Genomic DNA, 14420 nt, shown 5'->3' on the forward strand with positions numbered 1-14420 from the left:
TAACATGACATGCTTGCGGACTTCATGCCCATATCCTGAAAGCTGTTAGGCCTCGAAATAATGAATCAAGGATTAGATCGCAATGAAGATAAAGTTTAAGGAAATAAAACAAAGAGTTGGAACAACTGAAGGAAAATTGGTTCCCAGATTGGAAAGGTTTGTACATTGCAACAAGAGTACTGCCAAAAGAGTGTGTTGCACTTAGGACACATCGAAGGAAATCTCCCTGAAATAACTGTCAATGCAAATACAGTCAAAAGGTACTATGTTGGATCCTCCATATATTACTAATATTGTCCAATTGGGATGACGAAGGCTTTCATTCTCGCTACCCAAACACTATCAACCCTTTGCAAACCCTTTGAGCCGGCTCCCATTCTTTGATCACCCTCTTTGGAACCTAAAGATGTTATTGAAAAAGAAAAAAGCAAAAAAAAAAATGAAATGAAAAATGAAATAAAAAATATCAATCAAAACAAGTTAAAGTCATTCTGAACTACGTTCGACTTGATTTCGAAAGGATACGTAGGCAACCTCTCTCTGGGGTTCAGTCACACCAAAATAAAAATCCAAATTCCCCCAAAAGTGAAACTGGGACAGATGTTGTAATGGTCCGGCGATGATCCCGCCTGAATGGTTCCAAAGTTGTAATTCGACCCAAATCATTTTTACCCAAATCCTTTCAAGTCCTTCCGATCAATCAGTGAGAATGTTCAAGGATCAGAGAATACGACTACTTAGATCCGATGCAATAAAAATGAGAGAAATAAAATGAGAGAGTCTTATTGGTGAAAACCCACACGGGCACCATGAGGCGTGGTAAGAAGAGAAATGAAAAATAAGAGAGTCTTGTTAGTGAAAACTCGTAAAGAGCACTATAAGGCGAGAAGAAAAATGAGAGAGGTCAGCTCGTGAAAACCCGCAAAGGGCGCCCCTGATCGAAAAGAGGATCCTCACAGCCATCGGCACCGACAGAGTCCTGGCAAGGTTTCTTGATTTTGAGGAAAACATTGTGATGAATTTCTGAGAGTCGGATGGTTTACACAGATCAGGCATCCAGTCCAAAAGGCATGTCATGTTCATTGAAGTCCGCATGTACTCCAGATAAGTCCTTCTTTCCTTTCCCCGAAAGAGACACTTCTTGTTTTAAACTCATTCTCCATTCCATTGTTTGTTTTCTTTGAATCCATTTCGGTCTAACACTGTTCCGAAACTAAGACAAAGAAAGGATGGCAAGACTGATTTATAGGGTTCTCATTTGGCGCGAGCTAATGTGAAGAAAGGCACCTAGCCTCGTACGGGCATCAAGTCAACCCCGACTAGCCATGGCGGCCAATGCTTCGAAATCAAAACTCTTGGAAAGAGAAAATCAAATGGAGCGCCTTTAAAGACAAATGAAGTTGAAAAGGTTGAGTCCCACGTGGCTAACCATCTCGACAAAGAGTTGTAAAAAGCCAAGGCATCCCAAATGCCTTGGCTTTGACATACAGTTTAATGGGTTTCTGGTGATGGAAATGGGTTCTTTTGAAATCAATTTTGAGCATATCGTTAACTTGCAACAGAAATTTGTCAATTTAATGAGTTTGGTGATGGTTTGATGGAATTGATGATGACGAATTTGGCATTGAAATCGGTGGTGTCGATTTGGTGGTGATGGGTTTGTGATGGTAGTGTTATTGGTAGTAATGGAGGTTTGGTGGTGGGTGTGGGAGAAGATAAAAAAAATGTGTGAATAAAAAAAGAGAAAAAAGTTAAAAACATATGATGCGTGGTGCTAATGTGGCATGCACGTGTGATGCACCTTATACTGCGAAAGTGATATTATGTTTTAGAAGGTAGTATTAAATTCACTTTGAATAAGGATAATAAGGATAAGGAGGTAGTAGGACACCCGAAAAGATTGAGTGTGAAATTAATTTCCTTGTACAAGTACAAGGTGCATCTCATGTATTTTTCCGAATTTTTATCCTAACTCAGTCCCCCCTCCCCCCACCCCCACCACAAAAAAAAAAAAACAGGGTTGCCGATTCATTATGGCAAAGACTTGATCTGAACTGAATCTCCCAGATTAGTTCCTATTGTAATAATACTACTTAACTTTATTTACTAATTTCAATAAATTAAAATGCATCTTTCTTAGGACCAAAAAAAAAAAGTTTCCATCTAAACACATGTTATAGTAACTAATTTTGTCATCCTTCCACCGTTATTATATATATTGATATAGAAAATAATAAAAATAAAAAAGAACCACATAAAGGACATGTTAACCTATTCACTGGTCAGACATGATCAACATTAATTAATTTACAAGCGCCTAATAATTTCACAATTTTACGGACCTCACCCAAAATGCAATACCGTTAATTCGTCAAAATTATATACTCCTATAAGAAATCATCATTTATGTAATTTCGTCTCTCTCCACATATTTTATGAGGAAATGATCGTCTAAGCTCATTTTTTAATTTGAATAGAAGAAAATAATTTTACAAAGATTTTTTGAGATTAATTTAAAATTTTTACTGTGTCACTTTTTACGATCTCCAGTTACTTTATTTCGATATGAGTCCGTCCTATATATTGTAAAGGAAGGTTATGTCTGTTAAGCTTGAAGAAGTACGAGCTTAGAGAGCTTCACAACCTACAATGGCGGAAGCAGTTAGAAGCTTCCAAAGGATCGAAGCTAAGGCAGAAGTGGAACTCTCAAACGAGTGAAAAGAGAATCACTTTTCAATTATGCATAAGCTGGAATATATACAATCAGATTAGCTAATGACAACTAAGCAATAGCTAATCAATCTCTAACCAATTGACTAACTGACCTCTAACTAACAGCTACAACTAACTATTGGAATGAACAGTGCAACCTCTAACTAACTATTAACTAATTATCGAAAAGGAAAATAAAATATAGATTTCTCTTATAATCTTAATACCCTCCCCCTTCAAGTTGGAGGTGGAGAACACAGTGCCAACTTGCCCAAGACAGTGGAATGCTTGATCCCAGTGAGGGATTTGGTGAGAATGTCAGCGAGTTGATCACCAGTTCTAATATGTTGAAGCAGGATGAGGCCTTCTGTGAGCTTTGTCCTGACGAAGTAGCAATCGACTTCAATGTGTTTGGTACGTTCGTGAAAAACTGGATTCCTGGCAATGTGGAGAATATATTGACTGCCACAAAATACAGGGATAGGTAGAACATGAGGGACAGTCAATTCTGTGAGCATACGATGCAGCCAAACAAGTTCACCAACGACCTTTCTAATGGATCTGTACTCTACTTCTACTAAAGAAAGGGAGATGGTTTCCTTCTTCTTAGATTTCCAACTGATAGGACTATTGGCCAAAAGAATAAGGTATCCTGACACTAACTTCCTGGAGTTAGGGCATGCAGCCCAATCAGAATCACAGTAGGCTTTTACTGAGAAATCATTATCACTGGACATGAAGAGACCCAAGGTGGGATCCTTGAGTAGGTATCTGAGCATATGATATGCTTCCTGAAGATGAGGTTCTCTAAGGTCCTGCATATATTTGTTTAGATGATGTACCCCGTAAGCTATGTCTAGTCTAGTGTTGGTGAGGAAGTTTAACTTCCCAACTAGTTGCGTATAGAAAGTAGGATCAGATAGAGGTACTCCTTCCTTAGCTTTCAACTTTGTTGTGGGATCAAGTGGAGAAGACAAACTGGTAGCATGGAGATAGTCATATTCTTTGAGGCGATCAAGAGTAAACTTCCTTTGTGAGATCAAGATTCCACCTTTTCTGTAGAGCACCTCAAGTCCTAAGAAGTAGTATAATTTTACCAAGTCTTTGATCTTGAATTGGTCATGTAGGAAGGTTTTTAGCATTTGAATTTCAGTGAGATCATTTCCAGTTAGTAGAACATCATCTACATAAACTCCCACAAATACCACACGATCAGATGTTCTCTTGTAAAAGAGAGGATAATCGTGCATAGAATGAATGTAGCCCCTGGAATACAAAGCTTCAGTGAGTTTAGCATACCATTGTCTACTAGCTTGCTTTAGACCATAGAGGGATTTGTTCAATTTGCAAACCAGTTCTAGAGAAGAAACTGCAAGCCCTTGGGGCAGCTTCATGTATACCTCTTCATGCAAATTTCCATGGAGAAAAGCATTGTTCATATCTAATTGAAATAGCTCCTAGTTCTTCTTAGATGCAGTAGCAATTAAAGCTCTAACAGTGGTCATCTTTACTACTAGAGAAAAAGTTTCTGTGTAATCTTTGCCAGCCTTTTGTGTATAGCCTTTTACAACTTATTTGGCTTTATACATTTCCACACTCCCATCTACTTTATGCTTTACCTTGAAGACCCACTTGCAGCCTATGACTTGTTTCCCAGCAGGTAAAGGGACTAAAGTCCAAGTGTTGTTTGCATGAAGTGCTTCAAATTCCTAAATCATGGCATGCTGCCAGGCAGTACTGACTGCTTCTTCTTCATATGACAAGGGCTCCCTATCATTATAGATGCTTTTTACAACCTGCTGACTATCAGCATTAAGGACATCATGAGCAATATGGTTGTTTTGGGTAAAGAGACCATTGAGAGAAAAGGAAGGGTTGATCTGAGTGGCTTTAGCATGTTGAGATTGTTTTAGGTTGGGCATATTACAAACATATTCAGATAAATAAGAGGGGTCTTAGATACTCTACTGGACACCCTTTGAATTGGCCTTATAACAGAAGATGATGGCTGGTCTACCCCGGAGATGATTGAAGGGATTAAGTCTGGTGATGTGGTATTAAGTGTATGAGGTGAATGTATAGTAAGATTAGGTGACATTGGGATAGTTGTGTGTATGGTGCTACTAGGTGATGGTACAATAGAGTTATCTGTCTGAGAAGTTAAAGGGTTGTGGTTTGGGTAAGACTGCAGTCAGTAGAATGATCTTGATGTGTGATAGAATTAGGCAAGAGAAAAGAGTAATTTGGTACAGGTGGGAGTGAAAAAGGGAAGATTGATTCATGAAAAATCACATCTCTGGATACACAGATTTTCTTATTAGTTAAGTTTAGTACCTTGTACCCCTTTACACCAAAAGGATATCCAAAAACATATGGAGAAGTTCTTGGTTCAAATTTATCTCTGTGAGGCTTAGGGACAATTGGATAACATAGGCAACCAAAACTCCTAAAGTGTGAGTAGTTTGGTTTCTTTCCATACAACAGCTCAAAAGGGCACTTGTTTTTCTAGGGTAGAGCAGGTAATTGATTGATGAGAAAGATTGCTGTAAGTACATACTCTCCCCAGTATCTCAATGGAAGTTTGGCTTGGAACAATAAGGCTCTGTCAGTATCCAATAAGTATTTATGTTTTCTCTTTACTATGCCATTTTGTTGGGGTGTATAGGGGTAGGTTTTTTGGTGTTCAATACCTTTTGACTGAAAGAATGAAGTGGCTTCATTGCTAATGAATTCTAAGCCATTGTCTGATATGATATACTTTATTTTGGTTGTAAATTGTATCTCAACCATGAATATGAAATTCCTGAGGGTGTGTAGTGCATTACTTTTGTAACTGAGTAGATGAGTCCAAGTGAATCTACTATGGTGAGAAAGTACTTGAAATTGTCATGAGTGGGTATATGATAAGGTCCCCACAAATCTATGTGTAGGAGGTCGAATATGGCAGTGGTGTTTGTAATCTTTGGAGGCAAAAAAAGTCTAGATTGCCTGGCCATAAGGTATATAGAACAAAGGAAGGGTTGTCTTGGTGCAAAGTCTGCTAGTATATTGGATATCATTTTCATCTTTGCAAAAAGTACATGACCAAGTCTATGCCATAACATGTTCATATCATTCACATCATTTGAAAGGGATTCAGAATTACAGTCCCAATATGTTTTATTGCAATGAGAATTATTTACAATAGGAAGTGGAGACACAGTATTCACAGTAGAACTGGGATGAAAGGGAAAAGAAACACATTGAGTACTTACAGATGGACTAGTTTGACAGGAATGAGAGAAACACGGTGTTGTAGTAGCAAGATCTGCATCCTTCTTTACTGCTATAGGATTTCCTTTATTCAGACAGTCTGAGCAGAGAAGGTTCAATCCATCATGGACCTTACCAATCTCCAGAGGCCTCTTCAGAGAAGAGGCCTGCAGAAAACGACATGTGTTAGAAAAGAAGGCTAGGCACTTGAGATGTGTTGTCAAAGAGCTAATAGAAATGAGGTTGTATTTGAAAGTTGGGACAAATAGAACTTTGTATAGGATTATTTTGTGTGTAAGAGTCCTATTTCTGTGACCTTGACTTTGTAGCCATTTGGCAATTTCACAAGGATAGGGTAAAGTAACTATGTTATGTAAGTGTGTTTTGTTGAAGGTCATGTGGTGTGAGGCTCCTGAGTCCAGAATCCATAAGTCAGCCTTTGCTTGAAAACATTTGCATGATAGTTTGTCAAAATCTATAGAAGAAGTACAAGTCACAATACCTGCAAAATTTCCTGCAAAGTTCACTATTGCATTGGCTGAATTTTTGTTTGAATTGTCCCCTGTTCCATCATTGTGAAAGTGTTGCAGGAGTCTCACCACTTGATCATATTGCTCCTTTGAGAGGTTTACATTATGGTTTTTGTTGCCTCCTTGATTCTCTAGATCTTCTCCTTGGTTTGACATTGTATCAGATGGCATAGCATGTGCACCAGCCACATCATTTGCTGTAATGTTCCTTCCTCTATTGTTCTTGGGATACTGATTATAGTTGTTTGAGTTGTAACTTTGAGCTCCTTGTCGATTAAATTGCTGTGGATATCCATGAAGTTTGAAGCACTTTTCCTTGGTGTGATCTTGTTTCTTGCAGAAGTCATAATAGGTCCTAGGTCTGTTGTTCACTGAGAAATTTGTTCTGAATGATCTTGGAGCTGTAATGCTGGTGTTCATTGCACTAGACTCAAAATTCAACTGATTCCTAGGTCGAACTCTCTTTGCTTTTCCTCTTGCACTAGAAGGGCAAAAGCCTGTGCCATTGATGGCAAGGGATTCATCATCAGAATGCTCCCTCGAACTACAGTGTAGACCTCATTCAAGCCCATTAGGAATTGTATCAGTCTCCTGTCTTGCTCAACTTTGTGCATGTTCTCTTTTGCACCACAAGTGCACTGACAGTTACTTACTGATTTAGCACTCAGATTGGTCAATTCTTTTCACAACTTCTTCATTTTAGTGTAGTATCCAGTGATGCCGAGCAATTCTTGGCTCAAGTCATTAATCTCCTTTTGGATCTGGTATAACTTTGCTCCATTTGTTTGATCATAACGATCTTCAAGTTCTCTCCATAGCTCAAATGAAGTGTTCACATACTCCACACTATCTGCAATTTCTTTTGCAAGTGAATTCAAAATCCATGAGGTTACCATGTCATCACACCTCTCCCATTGCCTAAAACTCGACGAATTCGAATTAGGTTCACACATTCTCCAGTGATGAAGCCTAATTTGTTTTTAAGACAGAGAGATCTCAATACACCTCTCCTCCATGAACGATATCCTAGTCCATCGAAAGGGACTGGAACCAAAACTAACCCAGGGCTATTACAAGGATGAATGTAAAATGAACTACTCACATCGATCGTCGATTGAATTTCTACTGTTGTCGTGTTCGTAGTGTCTGCATCACCTATCGCCATGTTTGCTTTAGCTCAAGATCAGGATTGAATAATAAGTAAAGTTGATTGACTAAGAAAATAAGGACACAGAGATCCTCGATCGAATGGGTTGAAATGTGAGACCTAACTTTGAATGTGAAGAGATCAATGGATTGCGATCTATGTTTTAGTGAATCGTCTTGTCAAAAGAGCAAGGTTCTGATACCATGTTAAACTTGAAGAAGCACAAGCTTAGAGAGCTTTACAACCTACAATGGCGGAAGCAGTTAGAAGCTTCCAAAGGATCGAAGCTAAGGCAGAAGTGGAGCACTCAAATGAGTGAAAAGAGAATCACTTTTCAATTATGCATAAGCTGGAATATATACAATCAGATTAGCTAATGACAGCTAAGCAACAACTAATCAATCTCTAACCAATTAACTAACCGACCTCTAACTAATAGCTACAACTAACTATCAAAATGAATAGTGCAGCCTCTAACTAACTATTAACTAATTATCGGAAAGGAGAATAGAATATAGATTTCTCTTATAATCTTAATAATGTCCACTTACCTCTCTGCGCTCGAAACATTATTTCCATTTGTAATTTTTTTCACGTAATAGTATGGGGGTGTTTGGCCAAGCTTATAAGCTGGTCAAACTAGCTTATAAGCCCATTTTGACTTATTTACACATTTGGTAAACATCCAAAGTGCTTATAAGTCAAGTGTTTATAAGCTAAAATCAGCCATAAGCCATAAGTTGATCACCACCAACTTATGACTTTTAAGCTTATAAGCACTTGTAGTTTGACCAAGATTTTTACTAGTTTATCCTTAATAATATTTTTTAGTTCACAAAATACTTTTCCTAATATAAGTTTCCTAACTTTCTCGTTGTTCCCTATTCGTTGTTCATGCTTTTCTTTACAAAGATTTTTTTTATTTATAATCATTTATAAAAAAATTAAAGGGTGCCAAACACATCAACTGTTTATTATATACTCATATAAGAAATCATCATTTATGTAATTTCGTCTCTCTCCATATATTTTATGAGGAAATGATCGTCTAAGCTCATTTTTTAATTTGAATAGAAGAAAATAATTTTACAAAGATTTTTTGTGATTAATTTAAAATTTTACTGTGTCACTTTTTACGATCTCCAGTTACTTTATTTCGACATGAGTCCGTCCTATATGTTGTAAAGGAAGGTTATGTCTGTTAAGCTTGAATAAGCACGAGCTTAGAGAGCTTCACAACCTACAATGGCGGAAGCAGTTAGAAGCTTCCAAAGGATCGAAGCTAAGGCAGAAGTGGAACTCTCAAACGAGTGAAAAGAGAATCACTTTTCAATTATGCATAAGCTGGAATATATACAATCAGATTAGCTAATGACAACTAAGCAATAGCTAATCAATCTCTAACCAATTGACTAACTGACCTCTAACTAACAGCTACAACTAACTATCGGAATGAACAGTGCAGCCTCTAACTAACTATTAACTAATTATCGAAAAGGAAAATAAAATATAGATTTCTCTTATAATCTTAATACCCTCCCCCTTCAAGTTGGAGGTGGAGAACACAGTGCCAACTTGCCCAAGACAGTGGAATGCTTGATCCCAGTGAGGGATTTGGTGAGAATGTCAGCGAGTTGATCACCAGTTCTAATATGTTGAAGCAGGATGAGGCCTTCTGTGAGCTTTGTCCTGACGAAGTAGCAATCGACTTCAATGTGTTTGGTACGTTCGTGAAAAACTGGATTCCTGGCAATGTGGAGAATATATTGACTGCCACAAAATACAGGGATAGGTAGAACAGGAGGGACAGTCAATTCTGTGAGCATACGATGCAACCAAACAAGTTCACCAACGACCTTTCTAATGGATCTGTACTCTACTTCTACTGAAGAAAGGGAGATGGTTTCCTTCTTCTTAGATTTCCAACTGATAGGACTGTTGGCCAAAAGAATAAGGTATCCTGACACTAACTTCCTGGAGTTAGGGCATGCAGCCCAATCAGAATCACAATAGGCTTTTACTGAGAAATCATTATCACTGGACATGAAGAGACCCAAGGTGGGATCCTTGAGTAGGTATCTGAGCATATGATATGCTGCCTGAAGATGAGGTTCTCTAAGGTCCTGCATATATTTGTTTAGATGATATACCCCGTAAGCTATGTCTAGTCTAGTGTTGGTGAGGAAGTTTAACTTCCCAACTAGTTGCGTATAGAAAGTAGGATCAGATAGAGGTACTCCTTCCTTAGCTTTCAACTTTGTTATGGGATCAAGTGGAGAAGACAAACTGGTAGCATGGAGATAGTCATATTCTTTGAGGCGATCAAGAGTAAACTTCCTTTGTGAGATCAAGATTCCACCTTTTCTGTAGAGCACCTCAAGTCCTAAGAAGTAGTATAATTTTACCAAGTCTTTGATCTTGAATTGGTCATATAGGAAGGTTTTTAGCATTTGAATTTCAGTGAGATCATTTCCAGTTAGTAGAACATCATCTACATAAACTCCCACAAATACCACACGATCAGATGTTCTCTTGTAAAAGAGAGGATAATCGTGCATAGAATGAATGTAGCCCCTGGAATACAAAGCTTCAGTGAGTTTAGCATACCATTGTCTACTAGCTTGCTTTAGACCATAGAGGGATTTGTTCAATTTGCAAACCAGTTCTAGAGAAGAAACTGCAAGCCCTTGGGGCAGCTTCATGTATACCTCTTCATGCAAATTTCCATGGAGAAAAGCATTGTTCATATCTAATTGAAATAGCTCCTAGTTCTTCTTAGATGCAGTAGCAATTAAAGCTCTAACAGTGGTCATCTTTACTACTAGAGAAAAAGTTTCTGTGTAATCTATGCCAGCCTTTTGTGTATAGCCTATTACAACTAATCTGGCTTTATACATTTCCACACTCGCATCTAATTTATGCTTTACCTTGAAGACCCATTTGCAGCCTATGGCTTGTTTCCCAGCAGGTAAAGGGACTAAAGTCCCAGTGTTGTTTGCATGAAGTGCTTCAAATTCCTAAATCATGGCATGCTGCCAGGCAGTATTGACTGCTTCTTTTTCATAAGACAAGGGCTCCCGGTCATTACAAATGCTTTTTACAACCTGCTAACTATCAGCATTAAGGACATCAGGAGCAATATGGTTGTTTTGGGTAAAGAGACCATTGAGAGAAAAGGAAGGGTTGATCTGAGTGGCTTCAGCATGTTGAGATTGTTTTAGGTTGGGCATATTACAAACATATTCAAATAAATAAGATGGGGTCTTAGATACTCTACTGGACACCCTTTGAATTGGCCTTATAACAGAAGATGATGGCTGGTCTACCCCGGAGATGATTGAAGGGATTAAGTCTAGTGATGTGGTATTAAGTGTATGAGGTGAATGTATAGTATGATTAGGTGACATTGGGATAGTTGTGTGTGTGGTGCTACTAGGTGATGGTACAATAGAGTTATCTGTCTAAGAAGTTAAAGGGTTGTGGACTGGGTAAGACTGCAGTAAGTAGAATGATCTTGATGTGTGATAGAATTAGGAAAGAGAAAAGAGTAATTTGGTACAGGTGGGAGTGAAAAAGGGAAGATTGATTTATGAAAAATCACATCTCTGGACACACAGATTTTTTTAGTAGTTAAGTTTAGTACCTTGTACCCCTTTACACCAAAAGGATATCCAAAAACATATGGAGAAGCTCTTGGTTCAAATTTATCTCTGTGAGGCTTAGGGACAGTTGGATAACATAGGCAACCAAAACTCCTTAAGTGTGAGTAGTTTGGTTTCTTTCCATACAACAGCTCAAAAGGGCACTTGTTTTTCAAGGGTAGAGTAGGTAATTGATTGATGAGAAAGATTGCTGTAAGTACATACTCTCCCCAGTATCTCAATGGAAGTTTGGCTTAGAACAATAAGGCTCTGTCAGTATCAAATAAGTATTTGTGTTTTCTCTCTACTATGCCATTTTATTGGGGTGTATAGGGGTAGGTTTTTTGGTGTTCAATACCTTTTGACTGAAAGAATGAAGTGGCTTCATTGCTAATGAATTCTAAGCCATTGTCTGATATGATATACTTTATTTTGGTTGTAAATTGTATCTCAACCATGAATATGAAATTCCTGAGGGTGTGTAGTGAATTACTTTTGAAACTGAGTAGATGAGTCCAAATGGATATACTATGGTAAGAAAGTACTTGAAATTGTCATGAGTGGGAATATGATAAGGTCCCCACAAATCTATGTGTAGGAGGTCGAATATGGCAGTGGTGTTTGTAATCTTTGGAGGCAAAAAAAGTCTAGATTGCCTGGCCATAGGGTATATAGAACAAAGGAAGGGTTGTCTTGGTGCAAAGTCTGCTAGTATATTGGATATCATTTTCATCTTTGCAAAAAGTACATGACCAAGTCTATGCCATAACATGTTCATATCATTCACATCATTTGAAAGGGATTCAGAATTACAGTCCCAATATGTTTTATTGAAATGAGAATTATTTACAATAGGAAGTGGAGACACAGTATTCACAGTGGAACTGGGATGAAAGGGAAAAGAAACACATTGAGTATTTACAGATGGGCTAGTTTGACAGGAATGAGAGAAACAAGGTGTTGTAGTAGAATGATCTGCATCCTTCTTTACTGCTGTAGGATTTCCTTTATTTAGACAGTCTGAGCAGAGAAGGTACAATCCATCATGGACCTTACCAATCTCCAGAGGCCTCTTCAGAGAAGGGGCCTGCAGAAAACGACATGTGTTAGAAAAGAAGGCTAGGCACTTGAGATATGTTGTCAAAGAGCTAATAGAAATGAGTTTGTATTTGAAAGTTGGGACAAATAGAACTTTGTATAGGATTATTTTGTGTGTAAGAGTCCTATTTCTGTGACCTTGACTTTGTAGACATTTGGCAGTTTCACAAGGATAGGGTAAAGTAACTATGTTATGTAAGTGTGTTTTGTTGAAGGTCATGTTGTGTGAGGCTCCTGAGTCCAGAATCCATAAGTCAGCCTTTGCTTGAAAACATTTGCATGATAGTTTGTCAAAATCTATAGAAGAAGTACAAGTCACAATACCTGCAAAATTTCCTGCAAAGTTCACTATTGCATTGGCTGAATTTGTGTTTGAATTGTCCCCTGTTCCATCATTGTGAAAGTGTTGCAGGAGTATCACCACTTGATCATATTGCTCCTTTGAGAGGTTTACATTATGGTTGTTGTTGCCTCCTTGATTCTCTAGATCTTCTCCTTGGTTTGACATTGTATCAGATGGCATAGCTTGTGCACCAACCACATCATTTGCTGTAATGTTCCTTCCTCTATTGTTCTTGGGATACTGATTATAGTTGTTTGAGTTGTAACTTTGAGCTCCTTGTTGATTAAATTGCTGTGGATATCCATGAAGTTTGAAGCACTTTTCCTTGGTGTGATCTTGTTTCTTGCAGAAGTCATAATAGGTCCTAGGTCTGTTGTTCACTGAGAAATTTGTTCTGAATGATCTTGGAGCTGTAATGCTGGTGTTCATTGCACTAGACCCAAAATTCAACTGATTCCTGGGTCGAAACTCTCTTTGCTTTTCCTCTTGCACTAGAAGGGCAAAAGCCTGTGCCATTGATGGTAAGGGATTCATCATCAGAATGCTCCCTCGAACTACAGTGTAGACCTCATTCAAGCCCATTAGGAATTGTATCAGTCTCCTGTCTTGTTCAACTTTGTGCATGTTCTCTTTTGCACCACAAGTGCACTGACAGTTACTTACTGATTTAGCACTCAGATTGGTCAATTCTTTTCACAACTTCTTCATTTTAGTGTAGTATCCAGTGATGTCGAGCACTCCTTGGCTCAAGTCATTAATCTCCTTTTGGATCTGGTATAACTTTGCTCTGTTTGTTTGATCATAACGATCTTCAAGTTATCTCCATAGCTCAAATGAAGTGTTCACATACTTCACACTATCTGCAATTTCTTTTGCAAGTGAATTCAAAATCCATGAGGTTACCATGTCATCACACCTCTCCCATTGCCTAAAACTCGACGAATTCGAATTAGGTTTCACACATTCTCTAGTGATGAAGCCTAATTTGTTTTTAAGACAGAGAGATCTCAATACACCTCTCCTCCATGAACGATATCCTAGTCCATCGAAAGGGACTGGAACCAAAACTAACCCAGGGCTATTACAAGGATGAATGTAAAATGAACTACTCACATCGATCGTCGATTGAATTTCTACTGTTGTCGTGTTCGTAGTGTCTGCATCACCTATTGCCATGTTTGCTTTAGCTCAAGATCATGATTGAATAATAAGAAAAGTTGATTGACTGAGAAAATGAGGACACAAAGATCCTCGATCGAATGGGTTGAAATGTGAGACCTAACTTTGAATGTGAAGAGATCAATGGATTGCGATCTATGTTTTAGTGAATCGTCTTGTCAAAAGAGCAAGGCTCTGATACCATGTTAAACTTGAAGAAGCACAAGCTTAGAGAGCTTCACAGCCTACAATGGCGGAAGCAGTTAGAAGCTTCCAAAGGATCGAAGCTAAGGCAGAAGTGGAGCACTCAAATGAGTGAAAAGAGAATTACTTTTCAATTATGCATAAGCTGGAATATATACAATCAGATTAGCTAATGACAGCTAAGCAACAACTAATCAATCTCTAACCAATTAACTAACCGACCTCTAACTAATAGCTACAACTAACTATCGAAATGAATAGTGCAGCCTCTAACTAACTATTAACTAATTATCGGAAAGGTAAATAGAATATAGATTTCTCTTATAATCTTAATA

The 14420-nt window shown here is 38.1% G+C and overlaps 1 protein-coding gene across 1 annotated transcript; it reads right to left on the minus strand.

Annotated features, from left to right (window-relative positions):
• Positions 1-13539: 13539 nt before the first annotated feature.
• LOC142181981 (uncharacterized) lies at positions 13540-13899 on the minus strand. The gene has a single exon (XM_075255721.1). It carries the CDS (start codon positions 13897-13899, stop codon positions 13540-13542), a length of 360 nt encoding a protein of 119 aa, XP_075111822.1.
• Between the last annotated feature and the right edge of the window lie 521 nt (positions 13900-14420).

This window comes from Nicotiana tabacum, chromosome 6, assembly GCF_000715075.1.
Source record: "Nicotiana tabacum cultivar K326 chromosome 6, ASM71507v2, whole genome shotgun sequence".
NCBI classification, from domain to species: Eukaryota; Viridiplantae; Streptophyta; class Magnoliopsida; order Solanales; family Solanaceae; genus Nicotiana; species Nicotiana tabacum.

Excerpts from the sequence above, each read along its gene's own strand:
- LOC142181981 (XM_075255721.1), bottom strand. The coding sequence starts at position 13,899 with ATGGCAATAGGTGATGCAGACACTACGAACACGACAACAGTAGAAATT.